Source organism: Fusarium pseudograminearum, chromosome 1, assembly GCF_000303195.2.
Source record: "Fusarium pseudograminearum CS3096 chromosome 1, whole genome shotgun sequence".
Classification (NCBI taxonomy): domain Eukaryota; kingdom Fungi; phylum Ascomycota; class Sordariomycetes; order Hypocreales; family Nectriaceae; genus Fusarium; species Fusarium pseudograminearum.
Window position 1 is genome coordinate 10702533 of NC_031951.1, and position 23056 is coordinate 10725588.

Below are 23056 nucleotides of genomic sequence, written 5' to 3' on the forward strand. Positions count from 1 at the left end.
TCCTCTGTGCTTGCACACGATTCCGCTCACTGTGTCCCTGGTATTACACTGCCTCCAGGTGACGCGAATTTGCACTCTCGAGCTCCTCGTTTTTCATTGCTTTCTCAGGCTTGCCTGGGTAGTGAGGAAGAACTCCCTCCATTCGTGAAAATGATCCGTAGTGCCACCTGCTGTTAAGGAAAATGCTAGTAAATCCGCGATGATGTTTGTATCCAAGTTTGTCAGTCAGTCGTAAATCTTTGCGTAAATCTCTTGAAACTTGTGCCGGGCAAGAATCACACCCGTCATAATCGTAAAGACGACCCTAGCGTGACTCCAACCACTAAACCTCCATCTCGAGAACCTCATCCGCAGAGCCTCATTTATCCATTCACCACCAACCACCATCATGTCCTCCGAAACTCCCCTCCTCGACCCTTCACTCTTCTCCCACCTCCAAGAGAAGCTCGACGAAGAGACCAGCGTCCGCGACAACCTCACTCAGATAATCCAGCGTCTCGAGCGCGCCGTCGCCACCGCTCAAGGCCTTCTCTCTCGTGTCCACTCTACTCCTCGCGCCCGCTGTCAGTTTTTTCCTTGTTCCTACTGTGATGCTCAAAGGCTAATTTTTCGTAAAATGCAGATCCTGCCTTGGTCTCCCAGGTTGAGGATGCCATCGAGGAAGAAGTCACTATCGTGAAGGAACTTAGCGAGGTTGCTAGCCAGCACCCATACTACAAGTACGCCATCGTCACCTGAAGCCAAATGTGCATCAAAAATCTGACTTTCTGCTCTAGATACAACCAAAAGTGGGCGAGAACTGTTCAGAATGCCATCGGCACCGCTGTCTACACTGCCTGGCTCGGCGGTCTAGGCTCCGACTCGCAGCCAGCTTCTCTCGGCCGTCTCTTGACCCTCGAGCAGGTCGGCGCTGTTTTCCAGGGTCCGTTTTATCCATCACCATGACCATCTTGGCATCCAAACTAACATTTCCCAGTCCCTACAAACCTCAAGGACCGTGACGCCTTCCACTTCACCATCGAGGAGTATCTCCTCTCTCTGACGGACCTGACCAATGAGCTCGCCCGTCTGGCTCCCAACGCTGTTACCCACGGAGATTTTGAGCTTCCTCTCGTTATTAGCGCGTTCATCAAGGATCTTTTCGCTGGGTTCCAGCTTCTCAACCTCAAGAACGACATCCTCCGCAAGCGAGCCGATGCCGTCAAGTATGACGTCAAGAGGGTTGAGGACGTTGTCTACGATTTGAGCCTGCGCGGGCTGGTCAAGCGACCGGGTGAAGGTGACACAGAGATGGCCGCCGCCGAGTAAAAGTCAAATTTACGAGAAAGGCCTGGAAAAAATGACGACGATATCAACCAACGACCACAGCTAGGTAGCTTAGTTATCTACATGAAAACAATTACGGAATATTCTACAAGGCTCAAGGACTATCTCAGTGCACAAAAATGATTATAATGTTTTAATTATCATGCATGCCGCTGTAGGCATGGACTTCTAGTTTAACAAAATGGTTTGGTGTCTTGCTTGACCCTCTGGTTGAACCCAGTCGATGCGGATTTTGTTGACAATAAAAATACACCATAACCCGTCCCGCCTCTGAACTCCAAATCAGGTTCAATATAGTAGACGAGTCTTCTCCAAAGCTCGTTTTAGTCATGTCGAAATGTACATTTGTCGCCTCTGGCACACTTGCCCTGCTGCCAGAAGGTGCATGGCTTAGTGCCAATAAGTGCCTTGTTGGCAGGCTTGTGTGGTGGGAGGGTACCTCTCTTTTTCCGTCCGTCTTTGCCGTCGCCTCTGCCTGCGTGATGGTCATCACGGTCAAACGTACGATCGCGGTCCCATCCTCTATCTTGGTCACGATCTCGGCCATGGTCTCTCTCTCGCTCCCAATCGCGCTCGGCGGCAGGTGGAGGCGGAGGCGGGACCTGTTGACCCTGCGCCATCTGGCTCAACATCATATACTGCTGGTATGATGATGGGTCATTGGGGTTGAGATAAGGAGCTGCACTTGAGGCTGCTGCTTGTTGTGCCGTACCCTGTGATGGCTGGTTGATGGCAGCCAAAATAGACTGAAGCTGGTTCTCGGGGATTGGTGGCTGCTGCTGCGAGGGTACAGCGCTTGTTGGAGGCTGAGCTGGCTGCTGACCTCCATTCATCTGCTGCAACAAAGCCATATAGGGGGCGTATTGCTGTTGCTGAGCGTAAAAAGCAGTCCAGTCCTGAGGGTTAGCTGGAGCTTGGCCAGATGAAGCACCGGACATCGCTGATAGCAGGGCATTTGCCTCTGCTTCTGCTCTCGCGCGCTCCTCCTCTTCCCTCTTTTGTCGAGCTGCCAATTCTTTGTTGTAGCCTATTTGCCATTCGCGAACTTTCTCCTGATCATGCAAGATCCACTCAGGAGGCGAGTTGGAGGGAAACGGTAGGCCAGCCATAGACTTGGTAACATTTTCAATAACACTTCCACAAAAACCAGCTGAGTCAGGGTACTTGTACGCCCGCCAAACATCACTTGCACTTGGGTTGGGATCTCGCCAGTTCCTAGCCTTATCGGATTTGAGGATAGCGATTATCTGCTCTAGAACAGCACGGCCTGCGATAATAGGCAGAGTATCATTGGCCAAGTTGGAAGCGTGGTGGGAAGGCGAAGTGCGCTGGTGTTGTTGCGCTGCAGGGGTGCCTCGAAGGTTACTCATGATTGAGTCAATGCGATATGCTGGGTTGTTCTTCGCATCGATGCGCTGGAGCGCCGAGTAAAGCGCTCGATCAGCTCCTGCTTGCTGCTCATCACGCCATCGAGCCTGGATCTCCTGGAACTTGGCGTCATCAGGTAGGTGTTGCGGCTTTTGCTGTGTGATCGTTGCGGCCTCGGGTGGCGGTGATTTGGGCGTTGGTGGGATGTCGGCCGGATCTGTGTATATAGCCACGAGCTCCCGTTGCTCCCTATCGGCGATTCGCTGCTGTTCTTCTGTCGTGAATGTGACATTTCCACCTCTGTTAACGTAGTTCTTATTCCGGACGTCAGTTGGCAATCTTGAAAGATCAATCCCAACTGGCCCCATCCAAGGTTGGTAAGGAACATCGTCATCGTCCTCATCTTCATCCACGTCGGCGCGCTGTTTCAATACCATGCCTTCAGATCGATCATCAGCAGCGTCTCGAATCATGTTCTGCTCTCTGCCCTCGTCCTCGGCATCTTCCTTCTGGAAAATCTTGACCTGCACAAGCTCGCTTTCGGGCTTCCAAGTGACTCGAAGTTTACGGCGAGCCTCCTTGCGAAGCCGCTTGGCCTTCTCTTCGGGCGTTTCAGACGTTTCGGGGCCATCGGTTTCCTTAGGTTGAACAGGAGATTCAGGCTTTGGGGCATTGATAGAGTCAAGAAGCGAGGCAATGCCAGATAAAGCACTCGAAGCTGCGCTCGAAGTTGTGGCTGCAGTACTACCGTTGCGGGATGTAGATGTTTTGACTTCCGTTCGTGACGGCTTTGACTCTGGTTTGGCCTTCTCGTCATTTGCAGCCTTGGCATCTGGCTTGACTTCGGGTTTTAGAACCGACTTAGCCACCGGTCTAGTTTTCCCTGGCAGGATAGAAGCAGCAGCAGCCTTTGCGGCACTGGTTTTAGAGGCTGATTGAAGTTGAATCTTGGGTGTGGCAAGTTTCCTCATAAGAGAACCGCCGCCAGAAGGTTCTACAGCAATCTTCTTTACCGTGCGCGTGTCAGGTTCGTCGTCACGAGCACGCTTAGCTGAAGATTCCATGCCAGACTTGGTCTTTGCTCTGCTTAATGCAGAAGTGCCGGTGTACCCAGTGCTTGTCTCAGGCTCATTAGCCTTGAGCTTTTTTACCTTGGCCGTGATTTCAGATACAAGCTCCTTGACTTCACCATCACCTTTGTCGGCAAATCGTTTTCGGACTGTCTCAAAGTTGGTCGTCTCGGCGATCCTTTTCGTCATAGGAAAATGGGTAAACATCTCGAGGACAATTTTGGGAAGCTCTCCAGAAAAGTCGCCTGCCTTGATACACATAATCAATGCGTTTACCAAAGTCGAAACAAGCTTTTGGTGGCCTCCAAGATTATCCAGGACAGCGTCATCAGCATGCTCGATAGTGGCATCCAAAGCACGATAAAGTATCCGCTTCTTTTGTTCGAATTCGTTCCTCGCATTGGCTAGCGCAGCTTCAGATACTTTATCCTTTACAGCCTGATCAAGTTCCTGCTTGGCGCGATTCATATCACTACGAAGTTTAATGAAATACTCGCCTGCTTGTTGAACACGTGTTGCGATCAATGTGTTTGTCCTCGCAACAGATTGCTCAATGTGGACCATCCCGATGGCATCCCAGGCCGCTGCTTCAGCGGGATCTGTTGGGCGATTAACGGGACGCATCTGGTTATTGTTAGAAGGATACTTTATTAGGTGCACAGGTAAATGTCTTACTGGTTTGCCTCGTTCCTCCTCCTGCTCTTTTTTTGCCTTTTTCTCTGCCTTGTTCTTGGAAGCTTCATCGGATTTAAGTTGTTCTTTGAAAGCGTGTGGGTACTCTGTGTACTTTGGGCGACGTTTCCCTAAGTTCTTCATGGACCGGTCAAAATCATCCAATAGTCCCTTAGCCTCCATGCGCCTCTCGTCCAGTCCTCCCTTATCGGGAGAAGGCCGGTACTGATTTGTGAATCGGCCTTGGACTTCACATGGGAGGTTGTAACCAAGTTCAGGAACCATCTGTCTTCCGCTACGAGCTGGCAGGGCTACTAGAGGAGCGAGCTTATCGTAGCTCTTTGGGGCTGGAAGCTTAGTTGTCCCCTCGTAGATTAAATGGGGAAGGCCCTTGATCGCAGGATGTTTGGCTTGAGCGGCCTTGGTTCGCTTGTTAGATTGAGCAATCAACTGGGCCTCTTCAGGGGAAGGTGTAGGAGCGGGCAGACCATCGACATCGTCAACCTTCTTTACAGCAGGAGAGCCCACAGGCGAGTCAATGTATGTCGCAGCAGGCTCTGGCGTCGGAGTATCCGGGGCACTCTTCACCGCTCGCTTCCTCTTTTTAGCAGGAGGCTCATTGGTGACGTGCTGAGCGATACCAGTGTCTTGATTGTTGATAGGTTGAGGAATAAGATACGGGTTGTTAGTGGCTGGTGGCGAGGAGGCATTGCCAATGAAGTGCGGTTGTTGCTGGTGCATCTGCTGCTGGAAGTTTTGAGCAGGCAAAGGCTGCGAGGTTTGAGGATAGGAAATGGGCTGCTTAGGGGCAAATTGGGGCTGAACAGTCGGCGGCTGTTGTTGAGCATGTTGTTGTTGGGGAGGAGGCTGTTGGCGACCTTGATGGGACTGCTGAAAGTTCATCTGTTCATTTGGCCGAGATTGCGGGGTTTGGCCATTAACCGGGGGCGAAAAAGCAGACTGATTGTATTGCTGTTGGCTCTGGACAGGAGACTGCTGAGGGGGTCTGCTGAAACTATGGCCCTGTGCGAAAGAAGGTTGGATAGCATCAAACTGCTGTACCGGTGTATGGCTCTGCTGCCGACTTGGCTGAGGCATCACATGTGGCTGAGAAAATTGCTGGATGGGTGATTCGAAAGACGACTCGCTGGGCGGTGCCATAGAATACGGAAAATTAGAGGAATGAGGGTGATTCGAGAGCTGTCCAATACCAGCCATGGCAGTATCCAGATTCATCTTCCCGTGCTGGCTATAGATATCAGGATGCATGGCATTAAAATCTGTATCCATTACATCGGATGTCTGCTGTGGAAACTGCTGGTTCATTGACAGAGAGTCATGGCCAGAGTGGTAGCCTGGTTGGTCTTGCTGGGAGCCATGTAAAGTCCCGGAAAGGAAGGAGTGGCCTTGGTCGGAATCGAAAAAGTTGGAGGCGGCAGCATCTTGTGGGTTAATTTGAGAATAGGCGGCCTGATCGCCTACAGGCTGCGACCAGGCTTGATGAGGGTCGAATTGGCCATTCTGTGCTGGAAACCCATAGTTGTTATGCCACTGGTGCTGTGTCTCATCAGCGCCGTTTTGGCCATTGTTGGACCAAGGCTGCATCTTGTGTTAATGCTCTGTTGAGTAACGACAGCTACTACAGCAGTAGCAATACGGCCACCAAGATTAATTAAACTGGACAGCTTTACGAGCTAAAACATGGTATCAGCAATTTTTTGCTATTCTGGGATGTATTGCTAACAAGACGCAATACAAGAGGGAGCAGAGCAGTTGATAGAAAAGCAGTGAAGGAAGGTGTGTGTGATGGGATTGACAACCTGCGGCTAGGCGTTGACGTAGCCGTGGTTACAATAAAGATTGTTATCAAGCGTGTAGAGAAAAAAGGTACTGACATGAGGAATTAGGCTGGAAAGTAACTTTATGCAGGTGTCTTTCTGTTAGGGGAAAGCTGTCGGCTATCGTAGCTGCAGGCGGCCCACCATAAGAACGCGCTAGTCAACAAACGGACGAACTGGCAGGGATCCGGGTCTTGGAGAAGAAGAGAAGACAAGGTGAGGGAGGTGAATCTGTAGTCTAGAGAAAACGAAAAAAAAACTATCAGCAAGGCCAGCAAAAAAATGATTGTAAAATGTGTGAGGACTGGTATTTGATAAGTAAAAGAAAATAGCAGATGAGATGGAAGTAAGAAGCGGATTATGGACGTGAAGCAGTGATATAAAGAGCGTCCATCCAGTAGCGTAGCTCAGCAACTGCAGTCAAAAATGGGTGTCTCGCTGTGGTCGGGCAAAGACTGCCATGGGTGGGTGACAAAGAAGCCCAAAAGAAACAGGAAAAGATAAACTCCAGAACCAAAATTAACATCTGGCCATGTACAGTAACTTTGTCTGCAAAAGATGGAATCGACTTGTTGGTTGCGACATTCTGGAGATTTCTTTGATGGTGGAGCCACTGTTTCTTGAGATGCGTGTGCACCCGCATTTTAGCGCGTATGGTCCCTGAGATGTCGCTGAGGGTGCTGAAGGAAGCGTTATCGTTATCACCCAGCCCCTGTACCACGCAAGCAGCTTGACTGATGCTGCAACGTCGCGAGACGATGATCATCAGCCAGAACGAGAACGCCCTTTTTGACCTTGTCTGGATGCTTCTTTTATCATCAAAACACTTGCGCCGCGGCTCTTTTAGGTTCGCGTTCGCGTAGCTTCTAAGCTGGCCAGGTTGTATACACCGAGATTTCGCCACATGGGCGTCTTGGTCACCCAGCCATCGCAGCTTTCTGCTCCTAGAAGGCGACACGGAGGAGCTTTTATCTCCAAGCCAGTCTCCATGACGGTCACCATCTCATCGGCTTGCAATTTAAATGCTGCAGAGTCCGAGTGGTTGTTTCCATTGTTATAGAGAAATCACGGATACAATACTGCTGCTTTGTTTCTGATGGGGTGGTCGAGCCATGCAGAATGACGCGACAGAGGTAAAATGATTGATTGGTGCAGATAGGGAAAGGGAACGGGGTCAAGTTTGGTCATACCCTTTGATTCAGAAACAGGTCCTTCGATACGGGAGCTTTGTCCGTCTTCCTACCAAAAGATGCAGAGAAATCCTATCCCATTTGTATATTGCGCAGGTCGCGTGGTGTTTACAACATTATCGAACGTAGGTGTGACCTGTCGGGAGGAAGGTAGAAAGAAGGCAGTACAAAAGGGCGACCCGTCAGTTCGCCAGTGCGAGGCGGCGATACAGGCGCAGATGAAAAAGATGAACACGAATCGAATCGAATCCAGAATATTAAGCGCCGCTGGTATTTAAATGCGCCTTAGTTGAGCGCCGACGCAGCGTGTTGTCGCGATGGATGATGGGGGTTGATGAGGTGTCGTCGGATCAAAGAGAATGAAAAGAAGTCCCTGGCTGTTCGCAACTGAGAATGGAGCTGGACGTGTAGAGTCTGGCCCCGTTTTTCAGGCACCAAGTGCTATCATAAATCCGCAATATCAGGCATTAGGAAGGAAGCTCCACAATTCGAACTGGTCTCATCAGCGGCTGGCCCCTTGTAACTCAGCGGGCCCAGCACCGTGGCACTTTCCATGTCCAATCGCGTCGGCGCTTGTCTCGGTCCGTGCTTCCATCTTGCGCGCTTGTAGGGGAGCTTCCCAACAGTCGGTTTGCTTTGGTATTGGATCGTGGCCTCAAGTGGCATCAAGCAATACAATTTCTCACGCCCAAGATTGACTAACAACCCTTATCCGGATTAAATTGACAAGTCCATAGTTCATACTTTTGGCATACACTTTATCCACACGGTCGAACTACGGACAAACCGTATTCCTCATACAGCTCCTGAACTTCACATCCCACTCTTCAATTCTCAGGCGCCCCGACGTCATTCGCCAACATGGCGACCAAGGGCAACTCTCTGCGCGATCGCCAAATAGGTTTGTGATATTGTATCTGGAGCGCTTCTTGTCTTTCCGCTAACGGTTCCGTCAGCGTCGCTCAAGAAAATCCTCAATCTGAACGAGACGGTCGAATCCTCCGAAGCTGACGAGGCGCATGCCAACGGTCTACTTGCTCCTGTTGCGCCCATTCTCGACGCTGATGGCAACCCTATCTGGAAAGTCCTGGTCTTTGACGATCTTGGTCGAGATGTTATCAGCAGTGTGATGCGTGTCAGCGACTTGCGCGCAATGGGTGTAACAATGCACATGTAAGTCAACGAGTATGAAGCAAAAAATATAATATTGACACAAGCTGCGCAGGCACATTGGCGGCGCAAGACACCCTATCCCCGATGTCCCAGTCATCTACCTCCTCGAACCGAATGCGCAAAACCTGCAGGCCATCACTTCCGACTTGCAGAAAGGATTATACACCCCCGCTTACATCAACTTCCTCTCCTCGCTCCCTCGTGTGCTTCTCGAGGACTTTGCAACACAAACAGCCACAGCAGGCACATCCGAACATATCGCCCAGCTGTTTGACCAGTATTTGAACTTTATCGTTGCTGAGCCCGACTTGTTCAGCTTGGGCATGCAAAAGGAGCATACATACTGGGCATTGAACAGTGCAGCCACAAGCGATGAGGAGCTGGACCGAGTAGTGGACAAGATTGTGAGCGGTCTCTTTAGTGTGATCGCCACCATGGGTATGTCGAAAATGTGACTCGAAAAACAGTGTGCTGATATGTTGATAGGTGTTATTCCCATTATCCGATGCCCCAAAGGCGCTGCTGCTGAGATGGTAGCTGCTCAACTTGATCGCAAGCTTCGAGACCATATCCTAAACTCCAAGGACAACCTCTTTTCAGGACCCAGGCCCAATGCATCATCCGGTACTCACTCTTCTCGGCCTGTTCTCATTCTTCTCGACAGAAACATCGACTTGATACCTATGCTTTCGCATTCTTGGACATACCAAAGTCTAGTCCACGACGTTCTCAATATGAAGTTGAATCGCATTACCATTGAAACTCCTGCGGAAGAAGGAAACCCAGCAAAGGGGCCTACCAAGAAAGGCTACGATCTGACGACAAGCGACTTCTTCTGGGCCAAGAATGCGGGCAGTCCATTCCCTCAAGTGGCGGAGGACATCGATGCTGAGTTGACCAAATACAAGGAGGACACAGCTGCGATCACAAAGAAAACCGGTGTTACGGATCTCGAGGACCTCCAAGCTGACACCAGCGCCAGTGCTCAACATCTCAAGGCGGCAATAACGCTACTACCCGAAATGAGAGAACGCAAGGGCATCCTCGACATGCATATGAACATCTTGGCAGCTTTGTTAACAGGCATCAAAGACCGTCAGCTCGACAACTACTTCCAGTTGGAGGAGAACGTTGTGAAGCAAACCAAGGCCCAGATTATGGAGATCATCAAGGACGACAACAAGGGTACTGAACCTGTCGACAAACTGCGACTGTTCATCATCTGGTTCTTGAGCACCGAGCAGGAAGTTAACCGACAAGAATTCGAGAGCTTCGAGAAGGCTCTCTCAGAGGCTGGCGCAGATGTCTCGTCTCTGCCCTATGTTCGACAGTGAGTTATATGCACACACTCAAGCTATCTTTACTGATTAGGATAGGGTTCGCGCAACTACCAAGATGACACAGCTTACCACCATCAACAACACCGCTCAACCAGCTCAAACATCAGATCTCTTTGGACGCTTCTCTTCCATGTCTTCGCGTCTCACTGACCGCCTCAAGGAATCAGGAGTCCCCACCGGATTGTCATCCAACTTTGAGAGTCTTATCAGTGGTGTGAAGAACTTCCTTCCCGCTGATCGTGACTTTACTGTTACCAAGATCGTTGAGTCTATCATGGACCCTTCCTCTGCCTCGTCTTCTGCCATCGCCAAGACAGAACACTTCCTCTACTATGACCCTCGATCAGCCAACGCTCGAGGCACCATGCCTCCTCCTAGCGCTGTGCGGTCGGGTGCAGGCACCAGCACGCCGGGTGGCATGCCTGGGTCTCAGGTTCCTGGCCAAACTGCTAGCTTCGGTCAAAGACGGCAAGGCTTCAGCGAAGCTGTCGTTTTCACAGTTGGTGGTGGCAGCATGGATGAGTACGGCAACCTGCAGGAGTGGGTAAGCCGCACAGGAGGCGATAGAGCGAAGAAGAGGGTTGTTTACGGCAGCACGGAAATGGTCAATGCTGCAGAATTTATCACAGAGGAGCTGGACACATTAGGAAAGGAGGTAGCATCATGATGATTCGAATATGGAGAATAGACTAATGGATTCGGAGGCTAAAGGCCAATCCGAGAATGCTTCGTTTCACGTTATGACTTTTCGAGACACCAAGATTTAAGTATGTAATCGTGACAGTTCAAAGTACACTTTGACTCTGATTCCTGTTTCTTTATAGAAGCTAGCACTTGATCAATGTTGCTTACTTCTGCTGCATCTCAATGATGGTGTCATACTTACCCTAGACGCCATGTCCAAATTCATTGTGCGATATATAGCAGAGATTACAAAAATACAACAACACCCAGAAGTTGCTTGAACCTGTTTAAATACATGCATAAAAATAAACCATTCATTAACCTCATTAATTCACCTTTTGAGTTGGGAGATACATGAACCGGACTACGTAGCTCATTTGGGGCACGTAGGCCAGCTCCATACCAGCTCAGGGTGTACCTGAACTACTGTAAGGTACGTACCGATCTAATCCAAGAATAACACCACCCGTCGCTGTCCCAGAACTTGGTTGCGCAAGGCCCCAAACCAACAAATCTTATTGGCAAACCCTGCTACTGACCCTTTCATTATTTCCATTGTGTCAACATCACGAGCATCCTCAATTCCAATTTTATCAACACCCACAACAACGCGCCCATCGTATCACCAACCCCCGCGGAATCCAATCCTTTTTTCGCAATCCTGCGCGTTTTCAACTGACCATCACCTACGCTTCCGGTCGCGCCTCGCTCTCCCTCGCCATGGAGGACTCCCCCGTCAAAACCGAGGGCGCCTCTCGCCATCGCGCTGGCTACAAGTCATGGAAGAAGAAGTATAGAAAGATGCGCATCGTGTTCGATCAGAAGATGCACGATGGAGAGGAGCTACACAAGCAAGAGGACAAGGCCGCGGCGCTCGTCAAGCGCTTGGCTGTAGAGAATGAGTACGCCATCTCCAAGGTTCAACAACGTAATTTTGAAGGGAATGCTAACAGCGATATCAACAGTCGTCTATTGGATCTATTACTCGACATCAACAATTCCCCGCAGATCCCTCCCGAGAAGCAGGTCGAGGTATCCCTTCAACCTCCATCAGATTCCAAAGCGCCCGTCCTGCCCCTGGATGAAGAATACGAACTGCGCAAAGACACCCCAAGAAGAAGACTCGAAGATCTCGTTAGCAGTGTTCCGCACTCAACATACAGCACCGCCAAGGAGTCGCTACCGCAAATCGTCAGTGAACTCAAGGCTCCAGACGGCGAAGCTTTCCCAGCCGACTTCCTATCCGCCGATGACATCGACAACTACATCTACGATATCGACATGGCTCTCGATAACGGTTCCCAACATCTCCCCACGCTCGCCCCTCGCGCCCATCCAGGCAATCATCAACAATCACACCCGCATCTCAAGAATCCTACTAGTGTAACGAATTGGCTGCGTAAACATGCCCCCAAGATATTCCTCCAGGACGGCGAGGCACACGGTGATGCAGATGATAACGAGGGCGGCCATACCGGTGGGCGCAAGACGCGCGGATCACGAGGCGAGCGTGGTGGAAGAGCGAGCACCAGGGGCAAGCGCGTCAGCGCAGCCGCTCGCGCAGTCGCAGCAGACCGTGACGTTGATGTCAGCATGGACGAGGAGCCAGATGTTGCCTCAACGCCCATTAGCCGTGGCAAGCGCAAGAGGAATAATGAAGACGACACGGGATACAAGCCCCGTGGCTCATCAACAAGGCCGACGAAGAAGAAGCGCAAGAGCGAAGCAGAGGGGACACCCAGTGCGCGCAAGCCAAAGAAGGAGAAGGAGGCTTCTGTCGCCCAAACCGACTAGATCCGGGCGGTCTTTGGAGGATCTCACTCAGAGCGAGAATAACCGCTCTCATGTATGAGCTCACGCCATGACATGTATTACTATCGAAATCAAGAATGAAGCTTCGCGGATGTCCATATGTACGCAACACCCAAACCCCGGCACCATAATTGCATGCCTCTACAACCTTGGTCTTCCTTCCGGCCAACCGAGGGCCATCTCGATCGGGAGCACTCGGGTCTACGGGTACCATTTTCATTCTGTTCATTTTTCACACTTTCAGCCCTCTTTACACGATCCATTTCCTTATGTGTACACGTGCGGGCTTAAGCCGAGGCATTCTTCCATCTCCCAGCGTGGGGACAGACAGACGGGGGACTGGGGGTTCTTTTTTTGGAAGGGAGTGGAAGGGGGAAATAGGGAGTTCTCTGCTACTGATGTTTCTTTTTTTCTCAATCAGGGAATTATCTTGGAGATTGGGTGTCGGTTACGCTAGCTACGGACAACTACCGAGGTTTGATAGCAAGCAAAATGAAAAAAAGAGGCGTTGTGAGGAAGCGACAACCTTGAAAGAGCAACTGTGCGTTGATGTACTGTGTATCATACATGTGAGAAACTGAGGCGCAGGGATAACAAGATCCAATAGATTTGCTTTAAGCTTTGTCCAAGCTCGTGTTATGACTCCGTTACTCCGCGACTAAGGGGAACTAGAGGAGGGTGTACTATGGGGATCAGGGAGTCACAATGTCAACGGCCAGGGAAGAGTGAAGTGCGGAAAACTATAAAGCAGGGCTGGGTATCCCGTTATGTCTAATGTGCTAAGAGCAAGAAGCTTTCTATCTACATAGCATCTGCTCCTCAACTATGCAGGATGTATCATGCTGACCTCCTCTCTCATATCTTTGCCTTTACATATTCAGAAGCCCAACATCCTATCCAACCACAATGACGATGGAGGAACGTTCTTCATAAATCGTTAGCCCGCTGTATGTGGCCTTACAGTGAGTTTTGGTGCACGAATGCACTTGACAATGCCGTCTTCTTTTATGTTGAGAAGACGCGTGGTCAAGAGGCCGCAAGAGGTGAGGCTCTTGTGGCTTTCAAAACTGGAGTGAGATGCTATTCAGATGATGACAACAAATTCGACGCCGATGCTTGATGAGTTCATGAGAGAGTGTGTGCTCTTACGGTTGCAAGAGACCAGAAGGCGGAAGAGGAAGGTGTTGAGTGATTAGGGGGAGTCTGAGAATCATTGTAAAGACATTTACAGCTTCTCCTTGAGAGTCTTCTTGAGGCGGCGCTCGACAGCATCAAGGTACTCGTTGGTGGTGGCATAGTCCTTGCGCTCAGACTTGCCAGTGGCAAGGGCAAGATCCTTGGTCATGATACCGTCAATGTCGACGGTGTCAATGCAAGCCTGCTCAAGGCCCTCGGCGAAGGCAACGACATCGGGGGTGTCGTCGAGCTTACCACGCTGGATAAGACCACGGGTCCAGGCGAAGATGGAAGCGATGGGGTTGGTGGAGGTCTCGTTACCCTTCTGGTGCTCACGGTAGTGGCGAGTGACGGTACCGTGGGCAGCCTCAGACTCGAAGGTCTTGCCATCGGGGGTGATGAGGACAGAGGTCATGAGACCGAGAGAGCCGAAGCCCTGGGCGACAATGTCGGACTGGACATCACCATCGTAGTCTGGAAAGCTGTTAGCATCTTCCCCTTGTGTATTACATGATATGATAGCTGAACGAGTGTTCAGAAATCACGTGGAAAACTCACTCTTGAGAGCCATGATGTAACCACCGGAGCTCTTGATCATCTGAGCGACCATGTCGTCGATGAGACGGTGCTCGTACCAGATCTTCTTGGCCTCGAACTCCTTCTTGTAGGTGGTTTCGTAGATCTCCTGGAAGATGTCCTTGAAGCGACCATCGTACTTCTTGAGGATGGTGTTCTTGGTGCTCATGTAGAGAGGGAGCTCCTTGTCAATGGCGAGCTTGAAAGAAGCGTGAGCGAATCCAGTGATGGACTCGTCGGTGTTGTACTGAGTCTGGGCAACGCCACCACCCTCCTTGAACTGGAAGACCTCAATCTCCTCAGGCTGGCCACCCTCGGGGGTGTAGACCATGGAGAGCTTACCGGGACCGGGAAGGACAGCATCCTTGGCGCGGTACTGGTCACCAAAGGCGTGACGGCCAATGATGATGGGCTTCTTCCAGCCAGGAACCAGACGGGGGATACGGGGGATAACAATGGGCTCACGGAAGACGGTACCGCCAAGAGCGTTTCGGATGGTGCCGTTGGGAGAAAGCCACACTGGACATGCAAGTTAGCGATGCTCAATTCTTATCAGGCTTACTGTATGTCTGATTCGCCATGTTCCTGCTCATTGCCCCTCGTGTTGCTTCTCCTGCATGTTCTCATGCATGCGGGGTTGCGATTGGTGGTGGGGAATAGCAAGACGCAGCGCGAACTAAGACAACGCAGGACGGGTATAGACTTACTCTTCTTCAGCTTGAACTCCTCAACACGAGCCTCATCGGGAGTGATGGTAGCACACTTGACACCGACAGAGTACTTCTTGATGGCCTCGGCAGCATCAATGGTGACCTGGTCATTGGTCTCGTCACGGTACTCAAGACCGAGATCATAGTACTTGAGGTCGATGTCGAGGTAGGGGTGGATGAACTTGTCCTTGATGACCTGCCAGATGATGCGGGTCATCTCATCACCGTCGAGCTCGACGACGGGGTTCTTGACCTTGATCTTCTGAGTAGAGGAAGCCATTGTGCGGACTGCGAATGGGGAGATGGTTTGGATAGCACCGAATGAAGCGCGAACAGGGCGGATAGTGGTGGAAGTATAAGCGACACGGCGCAGCGAAGAGGAGAATAGAGATCGCGGGACGGAAGAGGCGAGAGCAGCGACGGGCATGATGGGCAGAAAAAGAGAAGAAAAAGAAGAGGGTGGAGGTTTATAAAAGAGTTAAAAAGGGTCACGGCACGAGAACGGGAACCGGACTCGGGAATCGTCGCCGGGAGATTGACTGGACTTGGCTTGACTTGAGCTAGGGAAGGTCCTTTCCTTTGGGGATGCTGTATCCGTACTGCAACTGCGACTGGGAATGCGACTGCTGCAGCAGCAAAACAAGCGCGGGGAGGGGCGGTTGGTTTGGGTCTTGGGGTTCGGAGGTGGAGATCGGAGGGTCGGGTTGAGGAAGGTGCCTGGGGGTCTTTTACACTGACAGCCGAGGAAGTAGCCGGTTACTGTGGCGGCGACCGAGAGGAAAACCGACGATGCGATGCAATGTCAAGAATACGGGGTAAGTTAATGTGGCCTTGCCCCCCAATGAGACGGGGTGAATTTGATCAAAGAGGCGCCGCTAGTTGTATGTTTGGAAGCTGGGGGAAGCATCAGGTGTTAGTTGCAGTTGCGCGAGTAATAGACAGGACTAGAAGAGGGGGAAATAAGGGTAGGTATGAGACGATCTATGTTTTGAGGGTTTTTGAAACATAGTAATTGCGTCTCTCTTCTCTTCAAAGGGCGTGAAGAATAAAGTCTTGATGAAATGTATAAACCGGAGAGGGAGGGGAATGAGAATGTCTTCTCGTTGGTCCATGACGATACCTATGTATCATGACAGCTCTTTTGTGGCTGACCTCTGACCTCTCATGGAAGCTAGGCATGACATAGAAAGATGCACTTACAAAACGTCGTCTGTTGGACAATGAATTCTTTGCTACCGAGTTTGAAGTTGCAGACAAGAGAAGAACAAGATGATGATGCAAAGATGGGACTTCAGCCGAGATAGATAAAAGGACTCAAAGGACATTCATGTTTAATTCTGCCGACAACGGCCTTCCGAAGACGGACGCTGCGGTAAAATAACAATGGCTGACATGATCTTTTTAGACAATCGCATGCTATGACAGGGGTGTATCGTCCCTCTATCTAAAGTGTATACATATGACGTTTCCGTCCCAGACATGAAGCTCAACCTGTGCTCTGTTCCTCAACCTCACGATACTTTTCTAGAGTCTTTGGATGCGCAGAAACTCCGTCGCATCCCCCCAAACAGTCAGGGCGTGTCTCGAGTACACTCTCTATCCTCTTCTTGCCAGGTTCTTTGGTGATGAGGCTCGGTACCTGACCGAGCTGGAGCATCTCGTCAAGACCTGCAAGCAGCGGGAAAAAGCCTCTAGCCAGTCCCAGTCTCGACGGTTAGCGCTAGGTAGTTTATATGGGTTCCGCATTGAGTCCCCCGCTTTAGTGGAGAAAACCAGAAGCCATGTCTTTCTTGGGCACTGGATCTCGTGCATGACAGCCGCTCTCGTTTTTTGCCTCATCTCGGTATTACTATCCCCGAAGGAATGCGTCACACGAGTTATAGTGCCGAAGCTCATAGGAACATATAGTGCCATAGACAACATCTTTAACAGCCTTATAGCTGCACATTCGTCATGGCCAGTCTAATACCGTTGATATCCCGCTCTCCCAATTGACAAACCGCACCGGAAATAACCAGTCGCGGAGCTTTGCATCTCGGCGCGGAACGCATTTCCGTTCTCCGTCTCGGATCTCCGGTCTATATCCACTCTCCGCGCCGTCATCGGGGGGATAACATATTGCCTTACGGGCATCGTCCGAACTGGAAACAAAGGGTATGGGATGCCGAGACACATTTATCGTGGTATCGCAATGACAGAAATAGTATCGATCTCTCTCTCGGAGTATTAAAATTGGCCGATGGTATGTAACAAGTTAGTTTATGCAGCTTATTTGAGACTCTTTACCTATCTCAATGCTGAGAGACTATACTATAAACTATTTATTACTTGGTTTGCTGAATCTATTTCTACTTTTGACACTGAGGACTACTACAACGCTGGTCTACACTTTATACCTTGTAGTAATTGAACGACCACTATCGCGAAATCGTGTTTCGTTTCTTGATCAACGTCTCAAATTCGGTTGACATAGGGTAGGATGCCAGGCGCTACGCAGATATAAGAACAGAACAATTATGTGAGTGAAAGTAGTCATCAATAACCTATCCATATATCTTCTCGGAATATCTTTCTATTCTAGTACATATTCCATCCTCATAACTCATTTCACCTAATATCCATCACAAACAACGATGCTCGACTTAGACATCAAAGATCTCACCCACGCCTTCATTACCCCCTCTCCTGATGTCGACAATATCCAGTCTCCAACCTTCCCAGTGCTTGAGTGATCGCTTGATCTCTTTAATCCGCTCGAGTCTCCTCTTGGACTCTTCCTCTTGCGCCTTGCGGAACGCATCTTCGTCAAAGTCCATATCATCGTCCTCGAGAAACTCTTCATCACCACCCCCGGCGAGTGCATTGAGACCACTTGTGAAGAAATCACCGATGCTGCCAGGGCCAGACTTCCTTCGCTGAGTGGGAGACATGCCATGTCCCGTGGTAAGGTCGACGTCCTGGAAACCCGGGCTGGTTGCCTCCAATTCACGGCGCTTTTCAATCCATGCCCCGCTCCTCAGCTCATGAACCTCGCTCTCGAGAGCACGGATCTTCCTCTCGAGCTTCTGGCGTTCCTCATCCTCAAGCTCGTCAACGCCTTCATCGTCCAATCCGCCACCGCCTTCTAGAGACTTGCGGCTCTTGAGTTTCGTGTTTTCACTTTCGAGCTTCTCAACCTTTTCTTGCAGCTCAGTGACTTGATGTTCCGCCTTCTCCTTCTCCTTCTTGACTGCTTGTAGACGAGAATCTTGCTCCTTGTGTAATGTGGTCAGGGTCGTGGCTTTCTTATCCAAAGCTTCGACCTTCTTCTCAAGCTCGTCGCGCGCATTCTTTACTTCTTCAAGTTCATGCTCAAGAGTCTTGACCTTTGTTTCGGCACTCGTCCGCTCGCTGCCCTCGCGCACTGCCTTCTCTGCTGTTCTCTCAAGGTTGCGCTTGAGGTCCTGGAGCTCGCGCTGAGCCTTGCCTGCCGCTGCTTCAGCACGCGCGAGTTTGTCCTCGAGAGCAGTAACCTGTTCCTTCTCCGATGATGATCCGCTGGCGTGGCGCTCGGCCTGGGCTCTAAGTTTTGAAATCTCGATTTCCATGGATTCAATGGTCGCTGTCTTGGCCTCCAACTCGGCCTTGAAATCTGCCGGTGGTGTAGCCATTGACACGGATTGGCGATGGCCATGACTGGGTCCACGCGACACCTGTTGTTGGAGCTGAGCATTTTGACGTTCGAGTGCGGCCATTTGGCTCTTCTGCGAAAGTGTCAGCGGGTTTACGAGCAAAGGACAGATCCATCACCTACCAAGCTATCCAAAAGGCCATCATCATGACTGCCAGTCTTGCCACTTTCCTCACCCTCAGCCTCGCGAATGTCGGCCAATTCGTTCTCAGCTTTCTGCCACCTCTTCTCTGAGTCGGTAGCCTCTTTAGATAATCGCTTGTTTTCCTTTTCCAGCTCTTCAATCCGAGCCATGTGCTTTCTGTAGATATCCGGCGCAGTCTCACCATCGGGACTGAATGGAGATGCTGCCCCTCCTGAAGGGTTGGAGCCGGCGCGGAAAGATGTAGACCTCAGTTTTGACTGCTGTGCAAGAGATGGGGTAGCGGCGGGCGAGTTTTCGTCATCGCTGTCACTCTCGCTATCGCTATCGCTGTCGCTATCACTCTCGTCCTTGGTTTCAATTTGGAGTGGCTTCTTTGGTCCTTTGGAAGACGCCTTCGCTGGCTTATCATCTGTATCCTTGGGAGGCTCTTCGGCGGTTTTCTCTTCGACGGCAGGAGTGTCTTCGGTCTTCTCCTCAGCAGGCTCGGGCACAGGGGTTTCGGCTGCTTCTGTCTTTGTTTGTTTGGCTGGGGTACCCTTCTTCTTCTTCTTCATTTGCTCGACCTGGAATCGCATTGAGTTAGTCGTGTGATGGAATACGAAGGGAGGGGCGGACGGACTCGCTTCTTGGCCGCGGCAATCTTCTCCTTGCGGGCCTTTTCCTCTGCATCGGCCATGATGATGATTTAGTGAGCGCAAATCTATAGAGAAATCGTCTTGCGCAGAATGATAGTTGTGGTTATTAGTGAAATCTGTCGTCTTGGCGCTAGATGTTAAATGCAGCTCCACGTTTAAGGGACGGGGTTGAAGGGAGCTCCCCCACTGTCATCGTCTCGAAGCTTAGTTGGCCTGTGCGAGCACCGTGCCTGGAGTGGCGCAACTCAAAACACACTGTACCTCGATCTGTGTAAGTGAGTTTCATCCTCTGTATTGGAGTATTCATCATTATACCTAGGATAAGACAGAGAAAAGTTATAAGGTAACTAAATTTTCAGAGCATAAGTCCTCTTGTGATAAGTTTACAGTTTATCATATAAAATTGTCTCAGATCAGGCCCAACAGTGTTGCATTCGCCTATCGTGGTTCTAGCAATGCTTCTTGATCTTGTACGGTTATGGCTGGCATTTCTAATAAAGACTAAGCATGAAGATAAATATGTAGTATATATTCAACCAGCGTTCAAAAATTAGTAGGAATAATAGTATCTAGTCGCATAAGGCTTTGTGGTTCCTCCTCAAAAGACCACCTGTCGGCACAACGCTGTTTCGCTTTGTTGACACCAAGTTTGATCAACAGGTTGAACATAGGTAGGTACTAACCTAACCATAATTTCAGTTAATTTCTATGAGGGAAATAACTACCTCTAAGGCACCAAAGCATGTTGGAATGGGGAATTTCAGCTGGTTGAAACCGAGTGATAGGGCGATTAATGCTGGATGCCTAATTGTCTCCCATTGGACCTTCCTCGAATGATGCCCAAGTCGTAGGAAGGCAGTTGGTCGGTCCTGCAGCAACACTATGGTTGACAGCACGAGTTAATCAGCTTGAAATATTTAACACAGACTCGTCAACCTCCACTCACCTTATTTCTCCACGACCAACCTTTATCTTCCTTTGACGAACATGAACTGGACTGAAGGTGCACTGGCTCGCCACTCTCGCCGCAAAGGCTGGGACAAGGACGCTGCTCGGCAAAAACAATATTTTGCAAAAGCCAGAGCTAAGAAGAATGCCCCTTCATCCAGCAAAGGTCTAGACATTGTATCATTCGTCCCCGATTACATTAAGCAGCCACAACCACAACAACCTCAGGACCACTACTCGACCTCGTCAACCCCTGCAAAGAAACAAAAAACACCAAAGAGAAAACTTATACATATACAGCATGACACCAGCGAAGCCCCTCGTCGTGGCCTTGTTCAGGGTATTAACATTGAACTCCCGAAGCCTGGAAGCGGGCTTTCCCCAGTACTTCATTCCGAGAAAGACGACCAAGAACTGGATATCGCGACCAAGAGGCGCAAATTGCTTGAAAAGGATGATTGGATGGGTGTTAGCACTCAGAAGCCCTTGAAGGTGAACTATGCTTGGCGAAAGGATTGTTCTCCCCAACCACGAGGAACCTCCAACTTCAAACAAAATATTACGTCTCTTCTCCCAACATACGATCAACATGACCACTCCAATAGGAGAACATTGGGTCGACTGTCTAACAATGAAATGAGAATCAACATAGGGAGCCAGAACCTTCGCTGGAGCCGGGAAAGCAACTCAGTACGAAGTTTTGCTACGCGACAAGGCCTCCCCAATCACATTAGTTCGAGCCCAGACAGGTCGCTCAATCTGGGACTAATATCGCCTTACCAGCTACCCTCGGATGTTCAAGCACCCAAAACGGCTACAATAAAGCCCCGAAAGTGTGATAGAAGTCCAGGCCGCCTCGATCCTCGGAACAAACTATTCAGCCTTTCAAATGGTGCCCTGGATACCGCACACAGAAATAGTAACCAAAAATTGAGCAGGCGTGAGGGACCTGACGAACCGAGATTCGTCGCAAAGGCTCACATACCTATGATACATCAACCACAACCAATCCGGGAGACACGGCCTTCGATGATCAACATACGTTCACCTGACTTCGAGGATAATATGAGTACTACTGCTGTTCTAGGTGCTCCAAGGCGATCTTCTAATCGTATCACACCCGAAGATATACGGTGGAACTTATGGTTGAACCCCAAGACTACAACAGCATCAAGTGAGCCAGCTCAAACAAACGAAGTGAGAGAGCCCTCAAGACCTATTAGTCCTGGAATCAGCCAGTTTTGGAACTCATCGGAGAAACATTCGCAAACACAAAGCCCAGCCCAACCTCGAACTCCACCACATAGATCGTTGGGCCAGATTGATGAGCCACAACTACAATCTTGCGAAACCTGGACGTCTCACGTATTTTCATCAGACAATATCCAAAATAAGATACTAAGTTCCGAACCAGGACTGCCTGAAGTACAGGCAGAAGGCGACTTGACTACACCCACTGCTCTACAAACTCGCGAATCACTCAAGAACCCGGACCATGATCGGCGCGAGGCCCGGGTCAAGCCTCGAAGTGACTGGATACTTCCAGCGCGGAAAAACACAAGAAAAACCAACAATTTTCGAGACATGCTAGACTTACTAACTGAGAACGAAGATAAGAACGGAGCAGTGACTGAAAAGCACGTTAAAGAGAAAACGACACTAAATTCTGAAGACGAGGATGAGATTTGGAAAAGGTTTGTTTTCGATAACGATCCTGCTGAGACTACTCGCAAAGCCCTTGATGAGGCGAATGAGCAGACCAAACGCGAGCTGGGCCTCAAAACAACAACCGGTCCTTGTGCATTCCAAGACTTACCAATAGCCTCAAGTTCGACGGCACCGCGCAGTGATGTTGCTGAGCCCCCTTCAGCGACACGAGATAGCTCATTATCGACGAAACAAACGCCCTGTATCGCAGATGATCAGATAGGAGTGCCGCTGGGCACAGGCCCAGACTTGGACCTGGAGGAACAGTCATTATCGGAGGTCACCGCAAACGCAGATACCGCAGATGGCATCGACTCGATCGTTGCTCAGCCTTCGTCGCCCGAGCCGTTACAGGCCGAGTTCACATTCCACCAGCCGCAACTCTTCATTGGAAGACTAGCTGCCGATGCCCCCTCTAATATACCATCCGTAACCTTATATGGACCAAAGAAGGGCAGGCGACGGAGGAAGCACAGGGACAAAGCGCGGCCTGATTTCCGCGCCATGCCGGACTATGACGATGATCCAATTGAGGAAGACTAACGTATCGGAAACAAAGCAAGATCTATGGCACAGATGTGACTCAGAAGTCAGCCGGGGTTAGGAATCCGCAAGCTACGTATGTGGTCACGAGCTGGAAATGCAGTGCGCCATATCGCGCATTGTGGGATGGGGAGAGTTTCCGGCGCCGTGTAAACCATACACTACGTCCGTGGGCACGGCGGGGAATACAACCTTGCAGTGCGACTAGGGACTAGTCTAGCTACGGATGATCTCCTACTATTGTACTCACTTATTTCTTGTCTCGCTACACAGGTTCAGGACAGGGGAATTTGCCCATTATGTGACACATAAAAAGGAGTAAAGAGAAAACAATGGGTGTCAAGCTGCATCGCCATCTTGGAGCGAAGAGTTACAATGTGGCTATCATGGGTTCAGATGATTAGAGAATACAATAATGATTTGTCTAAATGCGCCATAAATTCTAACAGGACCAAACATAAGTAGAGAAAGAA

The 23056-nt window shown here is 50.2% G+C and overlaps 7 protein-coding genes across 7 annotated transcripts; 4 read left to right on the top strand and 3 right to left on the bottom strand.

The window, feature by feature from the left end:
• Positions 1–388: 388 nt before the first annotated feature.
• Positions 389–1308, top strand: FPSE_01227 (uncharacterized protein; the record flags this gene model as incomplete). Its single annotated transcript, XM_009254347.1, has 4 exons — positions 389–563; positions 623–719; positions 777–922; positions 977–1308. The coding sequence occupies 4 exons, from the start codon at positions 389–391 to the stop codon at positions 1306–1308; spliced, it is 750 nt and encodes a 249-aa protein (XP_009252622.1).
• A 341-nt stretch (positions 1309–1649) lies between these two features.
• Positions 1650–6041, bottom strand: FPSE_01226 (uncharacterized protein; the record flags this gene model as incomplete). Its single annotated transcript, XM_009254346.1, has 2 exons — positions 1650–4388; positions 4440–6041. 2 exons carry the CDS (start codon positions 6039–6041, stop codon positions 1650–1652), a joined length of 4341 nt encoding a protein of 1446 aa, XP_009252621.1.
• Positions 6042–8325: 2284 nt separating this feature from the next.
• FPSE_01225 (uncharacterized protein) lies at positions 8326–10644 on the top strand (the record flags this gene model as incomplete). The annotated part of the gene is made up of 5 exons (XM_009254345.1): positions 8326–8365; positions 8421–8637; positions 8690–9075; positions 9124–9967; positions 10014–10644. 5 exons carry the CDS (start codon positions 8326–8328, stop codon positions 10642–10644), a joined length of 2118 nt encoding a protein of 705 aa, XP_009252620.1.
• A 737-nt stretch (positions 10645–11381) lies between these two features.
• On the top strand, positions 11382–12455 carry FPSE_01224 (uncharacterized protein; the record flags this gene model as incomplete). Its single annotated transcript, XM_009254344.1, has 1 exon — positions 11382–12455. The coding sequence occupies one exon, from the start codon at positions 11382–11384 to the stop codon at positions 12453–12455; it is 1074 nt and encodes a 357-aa protein (XP_009252619.1).
• A 1243-nt stretch (positions 12456–13698) lies between these two features.
• On the bottom strand, positions 13699–15362 carry FPSE_01223 (uncharacterized protein; the record flags this gene model as incomplete). Its single annotated transcript, XM_009254343.1, has 3 exons — positions 13699–14123; positions 14208–14744; positions 14933–15362. 3 exons carry the CDS (start codon positions 15360–15362, stop codon positions 13699–13701), a joined length of 1392 nt encoding a protein of 463 aa, XP_009252618.1.
• A 2215-nt stretch (positions 15363–17577) lies between these two features.
• Positions 17578–19426, bottom strand: FPSE_01222 (uncharacterized protein; the record flags this gene model as incomplete). The annotated part of the gene is made up of 3 exons (XM_009254342.1): positions 17578–18678; positions 18729–19313; positions 19370–19426. 3 exons carry the CDS (start codon positions 19424–19426, stop codon positions 17578–17580), a joined length of 1743 nt encoding a protein of 580 aa, XP_009252617.1.
• A 946-nt stretch (positions 19427–20372) lies between these two features.
• On the top strand, positions 20373–22583 carry FPSE_01221 (uncharacterized protein; the record flags this gene model as incomplete). Its single annotated transcript, XM_009254341.1, has 1 exon — positions 20373–22583. The coding sequence occupies one exon, from the start codon at positions 20373–20375 to the stop codon at positions 22581–22583; it is 2211 nt and encodes a 736-aa protein (XP_009252616.1).
• Positions 22584–23056: the final 473 nt, after the last annotated feature.